This window comes from Ahaetulla prasina, chromosome 4 (genome assembly GCF_028640845.1).
Source record: "Ahaetulla prasina isolate Xishuangbanna chromosome 4, ASM2864084v1, whole genome shotgun sequence".
Classification (NCBI taxonomy): domain Eukaryota; kingdom Metazoa; phylum Chordata; class Lepidosauria; order Squamata; family Colubridae; genus Ahaetulla; species Ahaetulla prasina.
Genome location: NC_080542.1, coordinates 74090455 through 74116969, shown reverse-complemented (window position 1 = coordinate 74116969; position 26515 = coordinate 74090455). Strand labels below are relative to the sequence as shown.

Sequence of the window (26515 nt, the reverse complement as noted above, 5' to 3'; positions counted from 1 at the left end):
ATTGGCTTATTAAAATTGTAATCCTAGACATGTGCATAGCTATGACTGTAAGTTTAGAAATGTTTGTTGACATAGGTAGCTAGCTGGCTGTAGTCATTCCTGCTTTGCTGCATGTAGGAAAAATAGGTATGTAGCTCCATAGCTCTGTTTGCTTGAAAAATCTCTTTAGAAGACTTAAGAACTTTACCAAAATTATGTAAAAGTCATATAAATTTATAAATTTATTTAAAAGTCTATATGAAATTTATATGATGGTTTATATTTGCATCTGTTTTGATTTAACATCTTATAAAAATATTCACAAAAATACAATATTAATGTTGTTCCTGAATATTCATGCAGGATATTCTGGCATTTTCTTTTTATTACTGTTTCTCAAAAATAATGGATAAGAAAGAACACATTTGTTGTCTAGGGCCACAATTATGGAATAATCTAAGTAGCATTTATGAAAAACAGTACAGTTAAAAACCAATTTTGGAGATGGGAGAAATGAGCATTGGCAGAACTCAATGAAAGCTTTAGCACAGAAAATGCATAACCTTTCAGTGGTATTTATCTAAAAATAACATAGCATATAGTTTTAAGAAAGATAAACAAGGCTTATGATACTAATTCTTTTAATTCTCATAAGAGAGCCAAATGCTTAACTATTTTCAAAATTATCTGTCCTTAAATATTTTCCCCCTGGCATAAATTCAGGGAAAATAACTTATTTTAACTTATACTCATATAAGTACCGTATATACTCGAGTATAAGCCGATCCGAATATAAGCCGAGGCACCTAATTTTACCACAAAAACTGGGAAAAACTATTGACTCGAGTATAAGCCGAGGGTGGGAAATGAGGCAGCTACTGGTCAATGTAAAAAATAAAGATAGAGCCAAGTAAAATAACATGAATATTTATTTGAACGAAAAACAATAAAAGTGCAAAAGGGGGAAGGAGGATTCCCAGCTTTAGAAAATTTAGAACTCATACCTTTGGTATGACCTGAGCATAGCTCATAAAATTATCTGCTACAATGTACTTCCTATCAATGACTACTTCAGCTTCAACCACAACAATACGAGAACACAATAGATTCAAACTTAAAGTGAACCTCTCAATCTAGATTGCAGAAAATGTGACTTCAGTAACAGAGTTGTTAATGCCTGGAATGTGCTACCTGACTCTGGTCTCTTCCCAAAATCCCCAAAGCCTTAACCAAAGACTATCTAGTATTGACCTCACCCCATTCCTAAGAGGTCTGTAAGGCGTGCATAAGAGCACCAGCGTGCCTACCGTCCCTGTCCTAATGTTCCCTTTAGTTGTATTCCTTTTATGTATTCAATTCATGCTTATATTTATATAATTATTTAATATGTATTTGACAAAATAAAATGAATGAATGAATGAATAGAATAGAATAGAATAGAATTTTTATTGGCTAAGTGTGATTGGACACACAAGGAATGAATGAATGAATGAATGAATGAGTGAGTGAGTTACTTCAACAACATTGTCTCACAGAAATTGACAATACAACTGCAAGCATGAAAATGAGTCCTCCTTTAGCTTCCAAGGGACCAGGGTGCCTCTGAAGGTCAGTGCTCTAAGCACTAAGAACCCAGCACAAATCTAAGCCTGTATGCACACCAATAGTGAAAATACCCTGCACAGTGTCTCTTGGCAGAGAAGGTTAATTTTCATAGACGTTGGGGTGGCTCTTTTTTTTTTTTTGGCAGGGCAATAAGGATCTCTAATATCATTAAACCCAAGTGTGAGGAAAAGACAGCAGCTAAAATGTTAAGGCCAGTTGTGTGACCTTCTCCAATACAGTTGGCCTGGCTGTTTGCCAAAACTTAAAACACCCTCCCATCCCCCTCCTGCTAAAGCTTCTTTCTTAAAACAATTGTGGTCTTTGCCTTTCATGTCGCTCAACCTTTCACCTGCCAGGTTCCTAGCCTTCACCCTTGACCCACTGCTGTGTTTGCTTAGCATTGTGCCAATCGACTTTAGAAGTCTGTGTGTGTGTGTGTGTGTGTGAGAGAGAGAGAGAGAGAGGGAGGGAGGAGGAGGAGTGCAAAGGGGAAGGAGGATTCCCAGCTCTAAACAAAGGGAAATCCCGGAATGCCAGCGCGAAGGCGGTGCTCGCTCCTCCTCCCTTGCTCAAAAGCCCCAATAACCTTCACCAGCAAGGCAGACCCCACGGAAGGAAGGGACGGCTGACTCACCGAGCATCTGGCTGAAGAGCAGCTGCTCCAGGTCGCCCAGCACGGTGAAGCACGGAGGAGAAGAAAGAATGAAAGAAGGAGGAACGGCCCTCCTTTCTCTCTCTCTCTCTTCCAGCGCCACGGAACAGAAGGGGACTAGGCGCACACACACGCCCAGCTTCTGAAGCACGGAGGAGAAGAAAGAATGAAAGAAGGAGGAACGGCCCTCCTTTCTCTCTCTCTCTCTTCCAACGGAAAACGCTCTTTCGCTATGGGGAGAGGAGGGAGGAGGAGGGAGTGCAAAGGGGAAGGAGGATTCCCAGCTCTAAACAAAGGAAATCCCGGAATGCCAGCGCGAAGGCGGTGCTCGCGTTCCTCCTCCCTTGCTCAAAAGCCCCAATAACCTTCACCAGCAAGGCAGACCCCACGGAAGGAAGGGACGGCTGACTCACCGAGCATCTGGCTGAAGAGCAGCTGCTCCAGGTCGCCCAGCACGGTGAAGCACGGAGGAGAAGAAAGAATGAAAGAAGGAGGAACGGCCCTCCTTTCTCTCTCTCTCTCTTCCAGCGCCACGGAACAGAAGGGGACTAGGCGCACACACGCCCAGCTTCTGAAGCACGGAGGAGAAGAAAGAATGAAAGAAGGAGGAACGGCCCTCCTTTCTCTCTCTCTCTCTTCCAACGGAAAACGCTCTTTCGCTTGCGGGGAGAGGAGGGAGGAGGGAGGAGGTTGGCTTGCTTATTCAACCCTTCCGGCTAGCCATCCAGCCCTTCCCAGGAGAAGGCGAGGAGTTTTGGGCGGCGACCTTTTTGCTAAGCGGCAGCTGCTGCCCCAACACCACCAGTTGGGGCGGAGCCGGGTGAGCTGCAGTAACTCCGCCAGGCTATGCATTGGCGGGAAGCCCTGGCGGTGCAGTCCTTCTCGGCTGAGGAGGAGGTTTCCCCTCTTCTCTCTCCCGTTGCGCCTGAACATCTGCCTAGCAACAATGACGACACGGGAGAACCTTTTTCTACTGGTTGAGCTTGGCCAATCGCCGGCTTGCTCTGAGTTGCTGCATTGTTTGTTCACCGGGCGTCTCAATTTACCAGAAAGCGGGCGAGTTTGAGTCATGGCGGGATGGCGCTCGCTCTGCGCCGCCGCGAGCCACCCAAAGGCCAGAAGAAAGGTCATTCCATCGAGTAATGGGCGGCCCTTCCTCTCCGGAAGGAGCCTTCGCCCATTACTCGATGGAATGACCTTTTCTTCTGGCCTTGGGTGGCTCGCGCGCGCAGAGCGCAGCGCCATCCCGCCTGCGACCTCAAACTCGCTCCGCTTGGTAAATTGAGACGCCCGGTGAACAAACAATGCAGCAACTCAGAGCAAGCCGGCCAAGCTCAACCAGTAGAAAAAGGTTCTCCTGTCGTCATTGTTGCTAGGCAGATGTTCAGGTGCAACGGGAGAGAAGAGGGGAAACCTCCTCCTCAGCCGAGAAGGACTGCACCGCCAGGCTTCCCCGCCACCGCCACAGAGCGAGCCCGACTCCTCCTGCCCGAATCGCGCCGTGCGAGTGCTGATGGGGAGCTGCTGAGTCCGGCCTGAGCTTGGCGGCTGCTAGAGCGCGAGCCCGGAGGCTGAGGAAGGAGCGGCGGCGGCGGGGATGCAGCCCAGCCGGGCTCGCACAGCAAGGGTAGGGCGGGAGAGGAGGGAGCCTTCGCACCATTACTCCGATGGAATGACCTTTTCTTCTGGCCTTTGGGGTGGCTCGCGCGGCGCAGAGCGCAGCGCCATCCCGCCTGCGACCTCAAACTCGCTGCCCGCTTGGTAAATTGAGACGCCCGGTGAACAAACAATGCAGCAACTCAGAGCAAGCCGGCCAAGCTCAACCAGTAGAAAAAGGTTCTCCTGTCGTCATTGTTGCTAGGCAGATGTTCAGGTGCAACGGGAGAGAGAAGAGGGGAAACCTCCTCCTCAGCCGAGAAGGACTGCACCGCCAGGCTTCCGCCACCGCCACAGAGCGAGCCCGACTCCTCCTGCCCGAATCGCGCGTGCGAGTGCTGATGGGGAGCTGCTGAGTCCGGCCTGAGCTTGGCGGCTGCTAGAGCGCGAGCCCGGAGGCTGAGGAAGGAGCGGCGGCGGGGTTGCAGCCCAGCCGGGCTCGCACAGCATGGGTAAGGCGGAGAGGAAGGAGCCTTCGCCCATTACTCCGATGGAATGACCTTTTCTTCTGGCCTTTGGGGTGGCTCGCGGCGGCGAAGCTCGCGCGTCGGGAAACCCTCCTCCTCAGCCGAGAAGGCTGGCGGCTCCCCTGCCCAGCCCTCTCACTGCACCACCAGGGCTTCCCCGCGCCAATGCACAGTCCGCCAAGTTTGCGCCGTCCGCCCACCAGACACGGGAATGGGGGCCGGCCTGGGGGCGACAAATCCCGCGAGACCTCGGCGGGCCCGCTCCCCGTCCCTCCCATGGGAGTCCGTTCGGTACCCCCTCCTGTGCGGGGTTCCCGAAGACGTAGACTCGAGTATAAGCCGAGGGGACGTTTTTCAGCACAAAAAACGTGCTGAAAAACTCGGCTTATACTCGAGTATATACGGTAATCTATAAAACTTTATCTATTGGTTTAATAGATTTACAATTTTATCAGTAATAACTTTTTCATAAAATATACCTTGGAGGAAAGCACACTAAGCTGAAACTGTACCAAAATCTTGTTTTCAGGTTTAGATTTCTTATTGTCTGAGTTTACATAAAGGAAGAGAATTAATACGCATCCTTTAAATCAAAATTATGCTATCTTTTTCTTGGTTTCCCACTTCAGGGATTATCTCAGGTATAATACAGCAGGATTTAGTAGTATAAATCAAGGATCCCAGTCTGAAATGTACTTAAATTGCAAATGCTGTCAAATATTTTGCTCAACATCCGCCTGTATAATTAGAGTGGAAATACAGGTGCTAACTTCTCCCCCTCTCTCTTCCCCAATTTTCCAGGACTTTTGCAAGATTCTAGCTCTGGGTAAGATTTAGGCACTGTTATTAATCTCCTCTTTATTTGCTTGTTAACAACTTCTAGAAGCTTCGGGATGCTGCTTTTCCTACTTTTCTGCTTACTGAACCATTGACTTCAATGGTCAATAATACTTCTATTGGATTTGGAGATGTAATCCATGCATTGCCCATTAAATCACTGCATAACTTTAATTTTGTCCCATTTTTCTATCAATAATCCAAATTGATAGGAAAGTACATAGGAAATGTAAGTTTGAAACAGGTGTGTGATCTTAGCATCACTAGCTCATATATAATCTAATTGTTAATGTAGCAATAATGAGTTCCCTTAATTGTCAAACACTAAAATAGAGCAGAGAATCTTTTGTTGAAGGGACAAGGTTTTACTTTATCATCCCAAAATTCCTAGAGTCTTAATTCCTAGAGTTTGCTAACGAAAACAGAAAGAACTTATTCTATTATTACAACTTTCTGAATTACTTAATTGCTTGATTAATTAAAATTAAAATATTCAGTAATGTATTTAATAAAAGATCAAGAAATCACCCTACGGCAATCGAGCAATTACAAACTATTTGAACATATAAAAAGAGTAATTTAAAGCTGAAAAATGGTCTTGACCATTTTATAAGGAAACTGAAATCAATATTGGTTTAAATGTACTCTGAAAAATCTAGAGTATTTGAGTAAACATTTATACATAAAAATAGCAATCAAAAAGTGCCAAATGCAGAGTCTAATTAGAAGGAATCTCAAAATTGTACATCTATAATATTCTCTGATGGATTTTAGCTGCAAGTATACAATTAAGTATGATCTCACAATAAAAATTTGACAGAATTTCAGCTCTTCAAGATGTTGTTTTGGAGATACTCTGAATATGACTGCCAGGGAAGGATAAACATAGTAGAATATTTATTAACTATCTTTATACAATACCTATCTTTATGCAAGCCAATACTACTGACAAAAAAATTCAGACTAGGCTTGTCAAATCTGCAATCTGTTTATTAATGCTTATTTAAATGAAGAATTGCTTTAAAAGTCAATGAAAGACAAGTTATATTTTATATGAAAATTGAATCATATTTTATTTCTAGTAAATATAATAAAGAAATACACTTAGACTTTTCCTCTTCTTTAAAAATGTGAATGAAAACACCTTCATATACAACTTACTATAAAACAGAAGGAATGTCAGAAAAATGAGACCACATCTTATTAATATAAATATGAAGCATAATTATTTATATTTACAACTGCATATCAGAATTCTGGAATGCTGCTAGGTAGCAGAGAAAAAGATGGAATAAAATTGTGCTCCTGACTCTTTTGCTAGTAGTTTTATTATCATTGGTAAGAGCAGAGTAGGAAATAAGAAAAAGGAATAAATGACTTTTTTTTTGCATACTTCTAAGAACTGCTGAACTACCTTATTTATTTGTTCGATTTCTACCACACCTTTTCCCACTATGAACTTTCAATACTCAAATAGACACCATACTCTCAATACTCAAACAGATACCAAATAGTATCTGCCATATAGACATTTTGCACTGTCTTAAAAAGAAAATGTTACAAAGGTAAACGACTTTTAATCAATTGCTTGTCCTAGTATCCTGTTTAAATTTCAATTATTCCAGGCCTATTGGAAATATTGGAAACCATGGTAAAGCACAAAGACATTTACTTTTAATAAAGCCTATTTAACTTTCAGATTATATTTCCATCTTTAAGGAAATATGATCAGAACTGAAATCTCAGATCTATTCAGTTTTCAAATTGATCAAAAACTCTATAATGTACAGGAAATACAAGGTTCATGTTTATTTATTCCAATAACAAAAACTATTAAAAGATTAATTTCCTTCAGTGATAACATTTAAATATAAAAATGTAATAAACATCTCATTTAAGAATCTCTTTCTAGCTACAAAACACTATGAAAAATCTATAATTTTAACATGGTTCCATTTTTACACCAAAACATAAACTGGCAAAGAAAAAAAAAGTAAAATAACCACCCAATTAGGTTTCATAAGCCTTGATCATAAATTTGGAAAATTTATGTTCTAGTAGTTTATATTCAGAATTGTTCTTTAAATTTTCTGTTTGTTAGCATATTAAATTATTTTGGGGAGAAGAATGCAGTTCCATTACTTTAAAGTACCATAAATATTTATTTGCTAATCATACACATATAAGATATAAAATATAGTTCAGATTCAGTTGTCAAGTTCATAAGTGCAAACCAATCTAAACTGGTCTAATCTAATCTGAAATGGTATAGGTTCTCCTGCTTGAGTAGGAGGCTGGACTAGAAGACCTCAAAGGTCCCTTCCCTTCCCTTCCTTTCCTTTCCTTTCCTTTTGGATGGATTTTTTTGGATGGATTTTATACCCTAGACATTATTATTGAATGAAAGGATGCATTTATATCAAAAAGAAAGAGTCTTGCTAAGTGTTTTGGATTTTTCTGAAGAAAACTCTCACATTTAAAAGAACTTTTTAGCATATTAACTTATATAACCAAACTCTAGATTTGTAACCGTGTATCTGCCATGCACGTAAGAATATGCTGAAGTCTAGTAATTTTAGGATAAGAGGCTTGTCCGAATTTTTCTTCATTTTTTTAAAAGAAGGTACCTGTGCGCTGACCTTAAGGCACCCTTGCTTCTTCGGTTCTTGATCTTTTCCTACTGCAACTGCACAGGTGACAAGCAGACTCCAGAGATGCAGGGCTTGCATACAGGCTGCCAACAAAAATCAAGCCAATTGCTTAGGAAATGATCTGCTATATTATCCAATCTTTAGAATTAGTCTCCATAAACATGGTAAACATACATTTATCGGAATAGCTCCAGTTTATGAGTTTTATTAATATTTCAATAGTCCATGTTTTTAAAACACTACCAGAACAGTTTTATATATGTTTACTCAGAAACAAATATATACTTCACTTCCAGGAAATTTATATTGGAGCACAAAATTAGCTTGCAATTCTACAGTACTTATTTTTTTTTAGGATAAAAAAATATAGCACAATATAAATTGTTTCTCTGTTAAGGAGAACAGAACTCTTCTGTTTAGTATTCAGAATTTAAGACAAGCTGTTAGATAAAGGTAAAAAACAGCACAAAACTGATTCATACAGTAATAACTTGAAAACAATACCTCTATTTACAATTCACCAAGAGAGGCTTGTGAAAAGCGCAGCTGCAGCAGTGAAAAGAATTTTTCAGCTCAGTAACTACTAATATAACACCACAAGGTGCAGTTGAGGGCGTTTCCAAAAGTAGCTTGACTAATCCCTGGCCAAAAAATCCCCAAAGCCTTGTGACGTATATCAGGAAGGCATGGTTCAACAATCTAGCGTGTTAGATTGATAGATGATCTACTGGGATACTGACAACAGAAGCCCAAACAAAACAGTCTCATAGATAGGTAGAGCAGGAAAGTGGGGGAGGGGGAAGACGTTTGTAACACAAGTGATCTGAAATATTGAAGGCAAAAATCTGAATGGTAGTTACAAACCAAACAAAAAAAAGGTAATTTTTGAAGAAAAAGAACAGGCAATAGATGGGAAGATTTTGGATTATACACTTTTCATTATATTCTACAGATCATAAGTCTATAAAAGTGAATCAGATGGGGAGTTAAGATGGTGAACAGGCAGCAACAGCTGTAAAGAACTCTTCCAAATAAATAAAAAACAAAAACAAATAAAAAGGTGGGGTTTTTTTAACTTTGTATTTTTAACCCATATCTGACTTTTTATAGAAGCACATATATTGGAGAGGTTACCAATTTGTTTTAGTTACATTCTAACAATACTACAAGCCAGGGTTTTTAAGAATGGAGAAAAGGAGAAAGAGGCAGCATGCGCACTCTGCAGTACAGAATTCATTCAAGCTATTGAAGCAGGGGTGAAATCCAGCAGGTTCTGGAGAACCAGTAATGGAAATTTTGCGTAGTTTGCAGAACCAGCAAATACCACCTCTGGCTGGCCCCAGAGTGGGGTGGGACTTGAGATTTTGCGATATCCTTCCCTCAAGAGTGGAGAGGGAATAGGGATTTTGCAGTATCCTTCCCGTCACACCCACCAAGCCACACCATGCCCACCAAGCCATGCATACAGAACCGGTAATAAAAAAATTTAGATTTCACCACTGCATTGAAGCAACAGAAAATGGAAGATTATACTGCAAAGACAGTCTGCTCCAGTAAGTAACTCAACTGCAATCTCGTTACCAGATAGATCTAATTTATGTGACTCATTAGAATGGGACTTATAAACCGACTTGAAAGCAAACATCATGTAGAACATTTTTCTTCTCTCACAGAAACTCCTTGGAACTCTGTGGACTGCTCATCAACCACTTTGCTTGCACAGGATGGGAATGTAACAAATTTTAAAAGGGAAAATGTAACATTTCCTTTCCAAACAATGTTTGCTTACAACTCAAACTGTATATTCAATCTATGAATTTTTATCAACTGTCATAAATAAGGTTGACTGCTTGAAAGAATCTTTTGCAAAGTTTATTAAGAGTCACCCAAATATTGCAGAAGGACTCAGATGGACACTGAGTGATAGACATGGGGTGGCTAATTCAGAAACTGAAACTAGAGCAGGCCCTTTTCTCTCTATCAAAAACCTGACCAAAAGAATACTTATAAAGAAAATAATGAAGGAGCATAGTGATCAAACCAATATTTGCTGTTTGCTTCTAATATGATATACTTATTAGGAATTAAGCTTTGGTATTGGCTTCTGCTCATATTATTGTATACTGTCAGAAATTAATTGTTAGGAACTAATTCTAGCTTACTAGGTTGGTATTAATGCAAAGCTTGTTATCTTGCTTCTGTGTCTCGCTTCTACTCTTGGCTTCAAAGCTAGGCACCACCTTGGAAATATAGAAGAAACTGTTACCCAGGAATATCAGGCCCCATAGATGAAGGAACCAGAATAGGGAGTTTCCTGCCTCATAGATAGTACTACAGCAGGGAGTTACCTGAAAGCACTCTGCTAAATAAACAATGTGGCGGGAGGGAGGAAAACATCCCCACCACACACAGAGAGCTTTATATTCATAAATTCATAAATAAAGTAATTTATTTATTTATTTATTTATTTATTTATTTATTATTTATTTATTTATTCATATTTTTATACCGCCCTTCTCCGAAGACTCAGGGCGGTGTACAGCAAATAAAACAACAAAAATACAAAACAAATTAAAATACAATAACTGTCAGGCTGCCTCTGATTATATCTAGGAAAGAATTCACCTTGACTTCATTCGCAAATAAAGAGAAGTACTTTTACCAGATAATCGGGATAGCAGCTGCGCTTAGCGGTACAAAGTTGAATCTGAAACAAAATATGGCTAACAATCTGTATCCCCTTATTCCTCCCTCCCCTTTCCCAAAAGGTCATCAGGTCTGGTCCAATGCCAACTCCTTCCCGGGGTCCCGGGGTAATCTTCTTCCGCTGGCCTCTGGTTGTCAATCACATCAGGAATGCAATGTCCGTTAGAGTTCGCGCCAAACATTCCTGTAGAATTCAAAATAGCAATCTCCCCTCCCACCTTAATCATGTCAGACCGACACTCTTAAAGGGCTCTCTCTACTTAACTTGAATCTAATAACTATGTACATTAGAAATACAATCCTATGCTATCTACAACTAGATATAAGGAGTACAAAGAGATATGAAGGTTGGAGTGGAGGCTGACATTCGGCCCTCCTGCAACAAGGACGTCAGTCCTAGAAAGAAAAAAGAAAGGTTAGGGTTTGTCAGGATATTTTTTATAGAATTGAGCTATTTTTTCTGAAGCACGAACATCTTCCTTGTTCACCCATTTGGCTTGGGATAAAGGGAAGTGCTTCCAAGCAATAAGATATTGAATCTTATTTCTATGTTTTCTGGAATCCAAAACTTCTTTTACTTCAAAATGTTGTTCGCCCTCAATGAGAATTGGTATAGGAGGGGGTACATGATCAGCACGGAAAGTGGATGTGTGTTCTGGTTTCAATAAACTAACATGGAACACGGGATGAATTCTTCTAAGTGTTTTTGGTAATTCTAGTTGTACAGTCACAGGGTTGATGATTTTCACTATGGGGAAAGGTCCCACATACTTAGGTCCTAGTTTTTTAGATTTTTGAGTGGTTTGTAAATATTTGGTGGAGAGATAAACCTTATCACCAACTTGGTATTTGTTCTCAGAGGATCGTTTTTTATCTGCTTGTTTTTTGTGTGCATGGTGAGCGTCATCGATCGCCTTGCGAGTCATTTTCCATGTGCTTTGTATTTGCTCTATCCAATCTGATAAGGAGGAAACCGTGGTTTTCTCCTTGGGAAGTTCTGAAATGGGGACAAAATCTTGGCCTGAAGCTATTTTAAAAGGAGTAAATCCTGTGCTACTATGAATTGAGTTATTGTAAGTGACTTCAGAGAAAGGTAGTAGGTCTGCCCAATTGTCTTGTTGGTAGTTAATGTAACAACGTAAATATTGTTCCAGGACCGAGTTAGAGCGTTCACAACTTCCATTAGTCTGAGGATGATGGGAGGAGCTTAATCCTTGGGTGGAGCCAATCAATCGTAAAAACTCTTTCCAAAATTGAGAAGTGAATTGAACTCCGCGATCTGAGATGATGCGGTCAGGCACGCCGTGTAATTTATAAATGTGTTGCACAAACAACTTCGCCAGAGTCTTTGAAGAGGGTATCTTTGAACATGGAATAAAATGAACTTGTTTGGAGAAAAGATCTGTTACTACCCAAATCACAGTATTGCCAGCACTTTCGGGTAGCTCCACTATGAAATCCATGGATATTTCTTTCCATGGAGCTCCTGATCGGGCTACTGTTTGAAGTAGTCTAGGAGGTTTTCCTGGAGGCCTTTTAGATGATGCGCAAATAGGGCAACTTGAGATATATGATTGAATATCTTTTTTCAGACTTGGCCACCAAAATTGTCTTTTAAGAAGATGTAGGGTTTTTACAAATCCAAAATGTCCTGCCATTTTGGCATCATGACATTGTTGTAGGATGGTTTCTCTAAGGGACAAAGGAACATACAGTTTCGGTCCTATCCAAGCTAGTCCATCACAGAGTGTGCATTCATGCGAATGCATCAAGAACCAGTCATCAGTTTTTAAAGCTTTCTTAAACAAATTAGTTAGCTCATCTGGTAGGGATGACTCGGTCTTGGAATGGCTTCGGGTTATAGCTGGAGCTGCTAATTGTTGAATGGGAAGTATTGGCCGAATCACCTCCCGGAATGTAATGTAAGGAGAAGTTAAAACGATTAAAATATTGCGCCCACCGGGCTTGTTTGGGAGAAAGTCTTCTAGGAGTTTTTAGCGCTTCTAAATTTTTGTGATCAGTCCAAACTTCAAAAGGATGATTAGAACCCTCCAAGAATTGTCTCCATGTGCGAAGAGCCCAGTGAACAGCGAATGCTTCCTTTTCCCAAATAGCCCATCGTCTTTCCATTTCAGTTAATTTTTGAGAAGTGAAAGCACAGGGTTGTAGTTTGCCATTGGAATTGTTTTGAAGTAAAACGGCGCCAACTGCTACATCACTTGCATCAGCTTGTATTACAAAAGGAACATCCATGTCTGGGTGTTTTAAGATAGGCTCAGCGGCAAACAATCGTTTTAATTTCTCAAACGCTGCCTGACATTCCATTGTCCATTCAAGGGGTAATGATGGTTTGGGTTTTGTATCTCCTTTAGTTTTTAAGAGGTTGGTGATAGGCAGAGCAATTTGAGCAAAAGAAGGGATGAATTGACGATAAAAGTTTGCAAATCCCAGGAAACTTTGCAACTGTTTGCGTGTGCGTGGGGGGGCCCATTCTAAGACAGCTTTCACTTTCTCTGGGTCCATTTCTAGTCCATCTGCCGATATGCGATACCCTAGATAGTCTATTTTCGTTTGATGGAAATCACATTTGGACAGTTTGCAGTAAAGTTCTGCAGATAATAACTTCTTAAGAACTGCTCTTACTAGTTTAATATGTTCATCCATGGTTTCTGTGTAAATAAGTATATCATCAAGATAAACAAGGACCCCTTTAAACAAATGTTGATGGAGTATTTCATTTATCAGTTGCATGAAAACTGTGGGCGCTCCCTGCAGTCCAAATGGTAAAACTCAAAACTGAAAACACCCTAGGGGGCAATTGAATGCGGTTTTCCATTCATCCCCCTCCTTTATACGAACTCTGTAGTAAGCCTCTCGTAAGTCCAATTTTGTGAAAATTTTTCCTTTTGCTAGATGTGTTAACATGTCTTTCATGAGCGGCATAGGGTATACGTTTTCGGCGCACACTGCGTTAAGATTTCTATAGTCAACTATAAGGCGATAAGAGCCATCTTTCTTTTCTCGGAACATCATTGGTGCAGCCACACGAGGCCTAGCCGGCTGGATAAACCCCCGCTCTAAGTTTTTGTCTATGAATTTACGTAGCTCCCCCAATTCCTTTTGGGTCATGGGGTAAGCTTTTGGCTTTGGAAGCTTTACCCCTGGAAGGATGTCTATTGCACATTGCCTATGGGGAGGTAGAACATCTGATGCTTTCTCACTAAAGACTTCTCACAAATCCCAATATTCCTTAGGTATTCTCTCCTCCCCTTCTATCCGTTCGATCATTGCCCCCATTGTATCTTGAAACATGGCCACGGTAGATCCCTCCTTGGTTTCCCGTTTCTCCCCTTTTTGTGCCCTAGAACGGAAACGTAAAACTCCCGTCCTCCAGTTGATACGAGGGTTCCACTTCCGTAGCCACGACAAACCTAGCAACAGGGGTTGGTCCATCCCTGGGGCTACTATAAAGTTTAGGATCTCTCGATGTTCTCCCATTATCATTTCTATGGGTTCTGTTACGAAATGGGCGGGTCCTCCCCCTGCCACAGAGCCATCCAATTGAGCAAAGGCTATGGGCCTACTTAAGGTTCTCAGCTTCAGTTCCATTTTCTCTACTAGTTCGGGACTGATCATGCATCTAGTACATCCCGAGTCTAATAGTGCTAACATTTCCCCCTTATTACCCGAAGAGGGTACATGCAGTTTGACTGGAATGTCCAAAGGGCCCCGTGACCAACTCACCAGAAGATCTTCGTCGGATTCTGACGTGGTTTTGCTGTCATCAGTTTTGGTCGATGCTTCGCACTCCTCCCTGATGGGCGTGGCCTTCTTGGCGATGCCTTCTCCCACTTTTGCCGGCTTTCGCGCCTTAGCGGCTGGCTTCACTGGTTCCTTTTCACCACCCGGGGTCGCCCTAGGTACCAGCTTCACCCGACAGTCGGCTGCTCGGTGGCCTTCTTTTCCACATCTGTAGCACGCAGTCGATCGTTGTCTCCCACCCTCCGATCTAGGGACGTCCTTAGAAGTGCCTCCAGGAGAATGGGCAGGGTATGGTCTTCCAGTGCGCTGTCTTCTGCCACGGTCTTTCACTAGTTCGATTTCCATCTCCGCTGCCAGGGTGTACCAGCTGTATGACGTGGTTGGAGAGGCTCGTGCCCGGCACAATTCATAGAGATCTCCATTCAGACCATCTTTGTAAATGTCCACAGGGGTCACTTCCGACCATCCTCTCATCAAGGGAACTAAATCACTGAACTCCTGATTGTAATCAGCCACCGGTCTCCTCCCTTGCCTGATGGTTTTCATTCGGCCTTTGGCCTTCTGCTCTGCCAAGGGGTCCTCGAACCTCCTCCTCAGTGCAGTAATAAAATGCTCGTAGTTTTGCAGTAAGGGGGAGTGGTTGGTATATAGCGACACAAACCATGCAGCTGCTCTTCCTGTCAAGTTGTGGGTCACAGCTCTAACTTGTGCCGCCTGTGACCAATAATCTTCCCCCCAGTCTATCATGTGGTCATTCACTATCGCCAGGAAAAGTTCCAGCTCCTTGGCATTTCCATCAAATTTCTCTGATATGGGGGGAATTTTTGGCTTTTTCCTTCCCCTGCGCAGCCTCGCTTGGTCAGCAGGTGGCATGCGATCTCCATCCAATTCAGCTGCCTCTGGGTAAGGGTTTTCTAGCTCTGGGCCTTCCGAAATCTCTCCGCCCTGGGAATCTCCTCCAGCTGGCCCCTTGGTATTTTCTTCCTCCTCTTCTCCCTCCCACCTGGGGGTCTGAATAGGGGATTCATACCTGTGGCGAGCAGCTTGCCTCACTTTCACTTCACGGAAAAGACGCAACGCCTCCTCCAACTGGAGCTTGTCCCTTATCTCTTGTTCTTCCTTCCAATCTGAAAGTCTCTCCTTCCCTTTTTTTTTTTATTTTTGTTACCCCAGACGGAAGCTCTTCGGTGCTTGGTTTCCACCCTTTCTCTTCCAGCTTTAATTGCTCAATCCACCGAGCTCTACAATCTTCCAGCTCAGGGTTAAAAGTGTCAGCAGAAAATCCTCCGGACGCCCCCCCCGGTTCAGCAATTGGCTGGCATTCCATCATTTTTTTCCTGTCGACCTCCTCAGTATTTTGGCTAAAATCCTGGTTTGTCGACATGCTGGTGAGATTCAACTTAATGTCAGGCTGCCTCTGATTATATCTAGGAAACAATTCACCTTGACTTCATTTGCAAATAAAGAAAAGTACTTTTACCAGATACATCGGGATAGCAGCTGCGCTTAGCGGTACAAAGTTGAATCTGAAACAAAATATGGCTAACAATCTGTATCCCCTTATTCCTCCCTCCCCTTTCCCAAAAGGTCATCAGGTCTGGTCCAATGCCAACTCCTTCCCGGGGTCCCGGGGTAATCTTCTTCCGCTGGCCTCTGGTTGTCAATCACATCAGGAATGCAATGTCCGTTAGAGTTCGCACCAAACATTCCTGTAGAATTCAAAATAGCAATCTTCCCTCCCACCTTAATCATGTCAGACCGACACTCTTAAAGGGCTCTCTCTACTTAACTTGAATCTAATAACTATGTACATTAGAAATACAATCCTATGCTATCTACAACTAGATATAAGGAGTACAAAGAGATACGAAGGTTGGAGTGGAGGCTGACAATAACAAGTTTAAAAATCTAATTTGACCGCTGTATACTTAAAATATTAGCTAAAATTTTTTCAAAAGCTAAAACCCTGTTAAAAACCCGCTAAACACCCCCATATTAAAATCAATCAGGCCACCCCCGCTTGGTGAAAAAAGAAAGTCTTGAGCTCGCGTTTAAAGGTCCAGAGATCAGGGAGAAGACGGAGTCCCACCGGCAGCTCGTTCCATAGAGCCGGGCCCCCCACAGAGAACGCTCTTCCCCTGGGGGCCGCCAGCCGACATTGGCTAGCTGACGGCACCCTAAGAAGGCCCTCCCTGTGAGAGCACACTGGACGCACCGGACAATGGGAGGTAACTGGCAGCAGCAGGCGGTCCCGTAAATATCCCGGTCCAATGCCATGGAGCGCTTTGAAGGTGATAACCAACACCTTGAAGCGCACCCGGAAGACCATCGGCAACCAGTGCAGCCTGCGCAGGAGAGGTGTTACATGGGAGCTATGGGGAGCTCCCTCAATCCCCCGCGTGGCTGCATTCTGTACCAGTTGGAGCCTCCGGGTGCTCCTCAAGGGGAGCCCCATGTAGAGAGCATTGCAGTAATCCAGACGGGAAGTGACGAGGGCATGAATGACCGTGCATAATGAGTCCCGGTCCAGGAAAGGGCGCAATTGGCGGATCAGGCGGACCTGATAAAAAGCTCCCCTGACGACGGCCGTCAAATGGTCTTCTAACGACAGCATGCGTCCAGGAGAATGCCTAAATTGCGCACCGATTCCCTGGGGGCTAACGATTCAATGGAGCAATGGAGTAAGCTGACTGTGCCGGGACGCCGGCATCCACAGCCACTTCGTCTTGGATGGGTTGAGTCGGAGCCTGTTCGTCCCCATCCAGACGGCAGAGATAGGGACTTGAACAAAGAAACATTTGAAGATAAAGACCCACATTGGTAACAAACCTTTGTCTCTGATTGGGTAAAGGGGTAAAATGTGATGGAGCCATTCTCACAGAGGTTTAGCTATTCCTTACATGCTTTGCCTACATTTTGAAAACAGTTTGTCACTCAGCTCTTTTAACTTTGGCCAAAAATAAAAAGCTGTTATTTTTTGCAAGCCTCGTCTCAGGTCTCACTCGCTTTGGCATCTTAGTGGCTCAAGGAAACTTCTGGGGCCTTACAATAACATACAATCAGATAAAGGTCCAAGAGATAACCAATATAACTTCTGTTTGCAGACCAACCAGGTTACCTTGCAAATTTACAACAAAATGAATAGAGGGTGTTGGCGTGAAAGAAAAGCTGTTAGGCTGTCTTTGAGCCAGCTGCTCCGCTGCAAATACACTCTGACAGATTTGCTACATGCAGAATGCTTGCAAGCAAGAATGCAATGTACACAAATTTTATCTTTCAAGCAGTCCACTCTGCAATTCCTTCTGTTCTTTTTAGAATGAAGCCCGTCTTCAACATCTTTTCATTATTCCCAATACATTGTCAAGCCTGGAAGCCATCTTTTTTGTTGGATCTTCAGGCCTTCCACATTTACTACTCTGGGAAATTGGGAGGGGGGATTGTATGGAGCCAGGGTGATACATAGTCATAATAACTTTCCTTTCTCAGAAAGTCAAGAACATCTTGCCGTGCACCTGGACTGGAATTGGGAGGTCTCTCCAGTTGGGATGGTGCTTGAATTGGACCATGTGATGGACATGTGGGTGTTGGGCAGGGATTTGATCTTTCCTTTGGGTGGGGAAAACCTGGAAGCTCTTCGATTCAGGTTTTCCCAGATGTGCCAATATGACATCTCTAGTAAAATAGAAACTCAAGCCTCAGAGTTTTCTTTCGTTCAGGGTTACTTGGAACCCTTACCTTAACCCGAATCTCCTTTAAAATTCAACTAGGTCCCCAGATACTGGGTGCTGTCTGGGGTGCTGAGCCCCGAACGTCAACCTGAAACCAGGTAGCATGAAGACTCAGGGAAGATGAAGGAAGCCAAGAAAACCATGGAGGGTTCTATGGGGACTGGCTGGGTGACTCCTGTCGAGACCATCTACTTCCTTTCTCAAGCCATGGTGGAAGTGGAGGAAGCCGCAGAGAGAGAATGCCAGCTGGGTGCCTGGCCCAAAGACCCGGTGCCTGAGTGAGTTGTGCAGCCGGATCTAACCCTGTGGGGCGAAGCTGCAGGAACTGCGCCACTCCAAGAAGCAGCCACCGGAGCAATGCTGTTGGAACCACAAATGGGTGGAAGCTGAGCGGAACAGATCCCAACCTTCGAATGGAGAATGCCGGGCCAGAGAATGGAGATTCCCACTGCCATCACATAGCCAGTCGCTGGCCAGTCTCCCAGACCAGTTAGGCCAACTCAGCATGACCAGCCCTGCTCAAGCCATTGAAGCCAAGCAGCCCAAATGGACTCTGCCTCAACCTACTTTCACCTTCCCGAACCAAGAAGCCGCCACACCACCAAGCAGGGTGTCTATCTCCTTTTATTCAGTGCACAGTGGGTCGCTCCACAGCCTCCTGCACCGGGCCTGAGCTACTGGATTGACGACCACTGTGGGGATCGGAGTGGCACAGCAACAGAGCTTCCTGAGCCAGCCCGGCACAGTGTTGCAAGGACTGCAACTGGGGCTACTGGGATCAAGTACTTTATCCCAGTAGCTGCATTCAGACTATATCCAGCAGACCAGATTCTTCCAGATGGGCATTTTACCCCAGCCAGGGGTGGGTGGCTGCCCCAATCCTGCAGCCCGCACCCATATATCAACTGGCGCACTTCCAGCCACTGGTTTTGGAGCCCCCGCCAGCTCAAATGCCTGTGTAGCCACAACAATCGGCTGTGGTCCACAGCAGATTCCAGCCCAGCAGCCAGTGCTAGCCTAGCAGCCTGCACAAGCTCAGCAACCAGCTCAGCAATTGGCCCCGCCAGCAGCTCCCTCCCATGGCAATTTTTGACGGGACTCCAGGGAAACTAGCCTATTTCCTCAGCTGGGTCTGGGCTTACATCGACCAATATGGAAATCAATATCCTTCAGATTGGGAATTGATTTCCTCCACAGTGGATGGCATGAAAGAGGGAGAAGCAATGGGCTACATAGCAGAGCTTCATGAGGAGGAAGCCCCTGAGCTGGATGATGCTGACCAATTCATCCAACTGCTCAGAGGTTGGTTCAAAGACATGGCCCAGAAGCCAAATCCCAGATTAAGGCGCTGAAGCAAGCCGGCCAGGCCCCCAAGGAGCTGATTTGGGAATTTCAGAGACTGGCTGGGAAACTGAGAGACTGGCCGGAATGCCTACTAGTCCACTACTTCAAGGAAGCCCTAGATCCAGACCTTAGGCATGCTTGTGGCATCAGAGGAGTACTGGAACACATACAAGAATGGTACAATATTGTTGTGGCCTTGGATCTGGAAATTCACCCTCATAGAAAGCCCACAATAGAGAAACCCATGAGAAGGCCTCTGGGTCTCCAAACTCCGATGAAGCCGCCAGCAGCAATGCCTCCCACACCATCTGGCACCATCAAGTGCTACCAGTGGGCTTCCAAATGCTTGGGCTCAGCCTTGGTCCCACAAGCCCAGGCTCCAGCCACACCCCGGGCAAGGAACACCCTGCGGAGGCCACCTGATAAAAAGAAGCATTGCCAAGCAGGCTGTGGAGGTTCTACTCCTTCCCACTGAAGTCGAGGAACTCCAGCTTCCAACCCCTCACTGAGGGAAGCAGCAACGACCCAATGGTAAGTGAAGCCATCCACCCTTTTACTATCAAAACCAGGACAGTAGTACCAGAAAGGAGTTCAAGAGCAAGTAGAGGCCGTCATAGACACAGAGGCTGCACCAGATGCCTAATCAGCCTCTCCATAGTCGAGCAGCTAGGCATATGTTGAAGACCCCTAGCATGCCCATCTGCTTTGTGCAAGTCAAAGGACACTAAGCCCCTGCCACACTAGTCACAGAATTGGTCAGACTAGAATTGGCAGTCACTGAGAACTCATTTGATTAGTCATAGCTCCAAAAATGACTGAATTGATTGTATTGGCGCTCACCTGCCTAGACAAATGGGGACCAACCATCACATGGGAGGACATATATAGAAAACTAAATATAGGCATCGGACCACTATCACCCACAAAGCCAGACTGATGCCAAGATGCTGTAAGCCACAACAGCACCAGTGAGCCACAGATTTCAGCCCCCATGACGGATGGACTGCCTGGCTGCCCGCAAGTGCCAAGGGAATACCGGGACCTATCGGGAGTCTTTAGCAAAGAAGATTGCAACTTCCTCCCCCCTCACCACAACGGACTATGAGATTGAATTCGTGCTGGGAGCTAAGTTGCCAATGGAGAAGCTGAGAAAGTACATTGATGCCAACCTAGCACATCAAACCCACAAAGTTCAGGGTGGCTACCCCAGTACTGCTTAAAGAAAAAAAAGATGGGGGGGGTGAGGCGTCGCATGGATTTTAGTGGAATTAATGCCTTGTGTGTGGAGAACACTTACCCCCTCCCATTTATGAAGGACATGCTAAGCCACTTACCAAGGGAAAGGCGTTCACCAAACCAGACTTGAGGGAAGCCTATTACCATATCAGAATCAAAGAAGAAGATGAATGGAAAACAGCCCACTTGGCAGTTTCCAATTCAAAGTCACGCCGTTCGATCTGCAAGGGACCACAGCAATCTTCATGCAATTAATAAATGAAGTGTTCCATAAATATTTGAACAGGATGGAGTAAAACCCCAGTCTCCATTGGTCCGGAGGAACCTCCTCGACTGCTCTGATCTCCAAGAGGTGCAGAATTGCACCTCCATGAAACTTCGCTTGGTGAAATTTTTGGAGACAGGAAGTGTGTCGGGGGCTGGAGAGATACTCCAATGAAAGTCTGAATTCGATAGTGTGGAGGACCCAACTGTTGGTCGTGGTGAGGGCCCACCAGTCTAGAAAGAGGCTCAAGCAGCCTCCTATGGGGTAGTTTTGGAGCGAGTAATTTTTTTACACCGGAATTGGCAATTGCCAGTTTTGCGTAATGGCCGCTTTTGGGTTCCAAATTGTTTAGGCCTATCCCGAAAGGAATTCTGATCTTGTTGACAGGATTGACCTTGGGGATAGAACCGCTGCTGAGAAGAGTCTTCCTAAGTGGTGAAACAGGAAAGTTGCCTTTGGTAATAGAGGGTGACCCTTCTGTCTGATCTCCTAGTGGCGGAAGGTAGAAACTTTCGCCGTTCTTTGTCTTTGACTAGCAGAGGCTCTAAGGAGTCACCGAACAGTTTAGTTCCGGTATACGGGGCTGTGGCCAATTGCCACTTGGCCCGTAGATCAGCTGGCTATTGCCGTAGCCACAGTAGCCGCCATGAGGTGACCGATGAGGCCAGGGCCCTGGATGCATACTTAGTGGCGTTTAGTGTCACGTCCGCTGAAAACTGGGCTGCGGCAATGATTTTATTGAGGTCCTGGTATAATTGGACCTCAGGAGGTGATAATCTTGCCTGAAGCTGTTACAGCCACAGCAGTGAGGAGCGGTTAAAAAATGAAGCCAAAGTAGCGGCTTGAATTGCCCAGGCGGAAGCCTGGTGGGTCTTCTTGAAGGATAAGTCAAATTTCTTATCCTCCAGTCTTAGACCTTCAGCGGAGTCCCCTGAGAGGTAAGGTGAAGGGCATGAGAGAGCTGCAACAGGGCAATCAACTGGAGGTACCTGCAGAAGGTTGGTGAAGACCAGTGCCAGATTGTAGTTATGTCGGTCTGCTCCACTTGGGGTGGGAAGCGAAGCCGGGTTAACCCACTGCTTCTGGACGATGTCCATGAAGAGCTTGGGAACAGAGATGAAGAGCTGCTGTGCCACCGGTTCCAAAAACAGACTGTGGCCACTCGCCTGTGCTGGGGCCGGCCCAGCATGCATTCTTCTGAAGCTCTGTCTGTACCAGCAAAGGCTTTTTTCAAAGGGCTGCAGGGAGATTGTGTCCCTGTAAGCTTTGGCAACCCATTGTAAAAAGCCTTTGCTGGCAACAGTGGAGCTTGGGAGTAGCCGGCTTATCCCTCACAAGTTCTGTTCATGGCAGAAAAGGCTTTTTACAACCGCTTGCCCAAGTACTTGCAAGCCAACTGGCTGACCTATGCGTGCTCTGCCTGCCCTGTTCGTCGAGCAGTTTGCTGAGGACACTCAAACACCGCCTGCCACCTGGCCTGCGTGGTGGACTGTGATCCCAGAGACATGGAGAGAGAGAGATGTATGGCTTGGCTTCCAGCGTCAGAGAGAGCGGCCAAGGGAAGTGGCCAGTTGCTGACATCTTTTATTGTGATGTGCATAGTGAGGTGGGGCTTTTCTTTCCATTGCTTTTTCCCCCATCACTTGGCACGGCATGGCTTCCTGCCCCTCACTTACTGTAGCCATCGATGCAATTAGGGGTGACAGACTGTATTTTATTAGCATGGGCAGGCATGGTGGGGCCTGCCTGTTTGTCTTTGTAAAGATAACATCGCTAGATTTTTTTTGGGGGGGGGGGAGGAAAAGAATCACCAATATCCTAAAATTCTCAGCTTGCTATTGTTAGTTTAGGGTGGGGGAGGAAGGATACTCAACTCCTGGGCTGACTGGCTTCTTCCAGGCAGCTCTTTTTCTGCTTTGGCATTGGTCATCAAAGATGAGGGTTTTGTGGGCAGAAGAGTTGTACTGCAATGGAGAAATGGGCAACAGAGTGGCCAGCTTGTGGGAAGGAGGCTGCTTTCTCCTCTTTACCTGAGCTAGGGTGGCAAGTACTATATATGGTATATCTCCCTCCCCCAAGATTTTTATCTTTTTACAAACATAAGCATGGAATCTATGCATAAATACGCAAAATGCGTGAACAGTGTGGCACCTGAGTCTGTTACATTTTAGTATGACTAAAATATCATATTTACTACATTTGACAAGCTTATATAATTCTGGTAATTGTACACATATTTATGTTAAGTTATAGTCTTCTGTCATTTATTCAACATTTCAATGTTATATTTATGCCACTCACCATATTATTCAAGCATCCCTATTCTAACTTTTAATTATGCCACTATTATATTTAAATATATTCCCTTTCTATCCATTGTCTCTTTCCCGCTTTAAAGCTTTAATTGTTCTTTTCTTAGCTTGTCTCCCATATTCCTCTCTTGGATCCTTGTCTCTATCTTGACCAATCATTTTAAACATTTCTCCCTTCTCTGCTCTATTCCATTGTCTAATTTTCAAAATATCTACTCTTGCCTCTATCTCTCTTCCAAAAAAATCTTCCTGCAACCCCAGTTCTTTTTTAAATTCCCTTAAAATACTTTCCCCTCGGCTTCTTTCATCAATCATTGTAATTTTTGTGGGTATCTCCTTCTTGTCATCTCGTTTTATTTGTTGCTTTTTCTGCTCTGTTTTTTCATCTACTCTTTCAATTGGCTTCTCCTCTTCCTGGGCATCTCTTTTACTCTTTGTCCTTTGTATAATATTTTCTAGTTCTCCATTTATGCTCTGCATTTTATTCATGATCTTGTAGCTTCTTGTCAAGTCTCCTTAATGTTTTGAATTAATGATGCCGTTTCTCCCCAGATTCCACTCTTTTCTTGCTGATGGAGCATCTTGTTTAGTTTTATTTTGTCCCTCTTTTGTCTAATAATCCATATATTTAAACCTAAAATCACTACTCAAAAAGTTCAATATTCATGAATCTTTATATCCCAAAGCTGATCGACCTGTTCCTCTGGATAATCCCAAGAATTTTTCAAGAACCTTCATAGGTTTCTCTATAAATTCAGTCTTGTGTTGTAGCCTTCAGGGGTCACTTTAATAATAGTGTCTTTCTTATTCTCAGATTTAAATCTCCAATAGCCAAGTATTTCCAGGATTTTGGGAATGTTATGCCTTCCTTTTGTCAGCAGGTGGCACTCTTAAGTCAAATTTCAATATTAACCAGTTTTATCCAATTTTAATGGTAATAATCCAAAATATATAGATATTATTTTTTTAAGTAAATATTTTTAAAAAGCATGTCTGTCCAATTTAAAGATCCAATTTTCTGTATTTTTAAAGTTTTTTGCCTTTCTCCTTTGATTCTTTTTCCTTCAATTTTGAAATTCTTCTCAAAATGTTAAATTGCTGCTTTAACAATAGCAATGAGCCTCTCTTTTCCTGGATATTCTTTGGGGTTGAGTTTTAAGTGAAAAGAATTCTTCTCATCCAGTTCCAGACACTGTTCACCAACTCTGCTGCAGTAGAGTTCTTAGATGTTTCTCAGCTCAGTTTCATGGCACCCATCTTTAGGCTGCCTCTTCTCCTCGCTGAGGCATAGAGGGAAAAAAGCCCCGGGCTTAGCAGGAGAGTTGCAATCTCTCCCGCAACTTCTCAGGATGCCCCTCCTTAGCTTTGCTGCCCCTACAAGGTGGCTTTGGCTCCTCTCAGAGCCCACAAACAGGGAGAACTCATTGCAGGGAATGCGGAGAACTGTTCCCTGCATCTGATATTGCCACATCAGCCAGAACTCTCCTGTATACGGTATATCTTGTGTATGAATGTATGAGAGCAGCTACAGTGCTCTCATAACAATAAAGGACACATTACTGACAGTTCTTTCTTGCAGAAAAATACTATGATACCTCCTCATGCTACATACAGGTACAAGGATGTCAAAAGACAAGAATATAAAATTTCTTTCAATCTGGTAATAGTAAAATATTTGAGGAACATGGAAACAGAGCAGTGGAGAAACATTTTGGACAAACTTAAAAAAAGGTAAGAGAATGGAGGAAACAGGTGGAACAGCTGCAAATAGTAAAAGATAATAGTAAGCACAATTTTCATGGATTTGCTGCAAAATGGCCACAGTTAGAGGTGGACATGAAAGAATGGATCGTACGTCACCAGAATAATGGCTTCACAGTTTCTACAAAAATGGTAATATATGAAGCCAAACACATTGCTATAGAGAAAGGCATTCAGGATTTTACTGGATCACCATTGTGATGTTTCAGATTTATGAGGCAATATGGCCTTGCTATGTACACCAAAACTAGAATTGCGCAAAAAATGCCAAAAGAATATGAATCTACGATTCTGTCTTTTCATACATTTGTAAGAGATGCTAGGAAGAAAAATAATTTTGAAATTAGCCAGACTGGGAATATGGATGAAGTCCCACTAATCTTTGATGTCCCATCTAATAAGACTGTTGATCTGAAAGGTGCAAAAAGCTTAACCGTGAAAACCTCAGGACATGAGAAAACACATTAAATGGTTGTGTTGTCCTGCTGTGCAGACAGTACCAAATTACCACCAATGCTAATTTTCAAAAGGAAAACCTTTCCAAAAGAATTGATTCCAAAAGGAGTTGTTGTGCATCTCCATGACAAAGGATGGATGGACAAAAATGGAATAAGAGTATGGGTTGAAAGAGTGTGGTTCAAATGTCCTGGAGGGCTTCTGAAAAAAAAACCTGCTTTATTAGTGCTCAACCAGTTTAGAGCACATATTAGCAAAACCACAAAGAAGAGATTTAAAGAAGTGTAGTCTCTTTTTTTTTTTATTCAAAATGTTTTACAGAAAATTTCCCCCCCCCTTCCCCCCACCTCCCTCCCCTCCCTTAACAACCCCCGACTTCCCGGAACGAGCACAAGGTATAGTTAAAAATAAAACAAACATATGCTAAAAAAAATTTCGTCCCAACTTAATTATACCCCTACAATCATCAATTCCTAACTTCCCCCGAAAACAATAAAAAATAATACATCATAATCATTCAAAAACAGTCTGATAACTCTTAGTCTGATATCTACTTTGAATATAGTCAATCCATTTTTTCCATTCCTTTAAGTATCTTTCTTGCGTATTATCTTTCAAAAAGGCTGATATCTTCGCCATCTCAGCCAAATTGGCAACTTTCAATATCCATTCTTCTATTGTAGGTACTTCTTTTTTCAAAGAAGTGTAGTCTCATTTAGCTGTAATTCCTGGGGGTCTTACCAGCCAGTTGCAACCTCTTGACATTTCCATCAACAAACCATTTAAAGTCTATATGTGAGAAGAGTGGAACAAATAGATGGTTGCTGATAATCACGATCTGACACCTACTGGACGAATGAAGAGGCCCACTATCTATTAGTGGTTAAAACATCATGGCACTCAGTGGATGAAATTGTTGCACGGTCATTCAAAAAATGTGGCATTAACCATACCTTATATGAAAATGAAGATGATATCATATATGAAGATAGCGAAGAAAATAATATCAGTAATTGTGAGCAACCGAGCTTCCTAAATTCTGACACTAATGACAGTGAGTTCTTGGGGTTTCCAGAAAATTAGAATTGTGCTTGAACC

The 26515-nt window shown here is 43.5% G+C and overlaps 1 protein-coding gene across 10 annotated transcripts in view; it reads right to left on the bottom strand.

Moving 5' to 3' along the window:
* NT5C3A (5'-nucleotidase, cytosolic IIIA) overlaps nucleotides 1–26515 on the bottom strand; it is an 81276-nt gene that overhangs the window by 21462 nt on the left and 33299 nt on the right. For 3 of the 10 annotated variants that reach the window (XM_058183889.1, XM_058183887.1, XM_058183880.1), the window contains exon 2: nucleotides 7836–7930. The exons of 2 other annotated variants lie outside the window; for them this stretch is intronic. In XM_058183889.1, coding sequence (XP_058039872.1) covers nucleotides 7836–7925 — 90 coding nt within the window. In that variant the 5' untranslated portion in view covers nucleotides 7926–7930. Of the gene's footprint in view, nucleotides 1–7823; nucleotides 7931–8351; nucleotides 8399–26515 lie in introns of those variants that run through there. 5 more of the 10 variants (XM_058183886.1, XM_058183882.1, XM_058183884.1 and 2 more) reach the window with 3 other exon arrangements.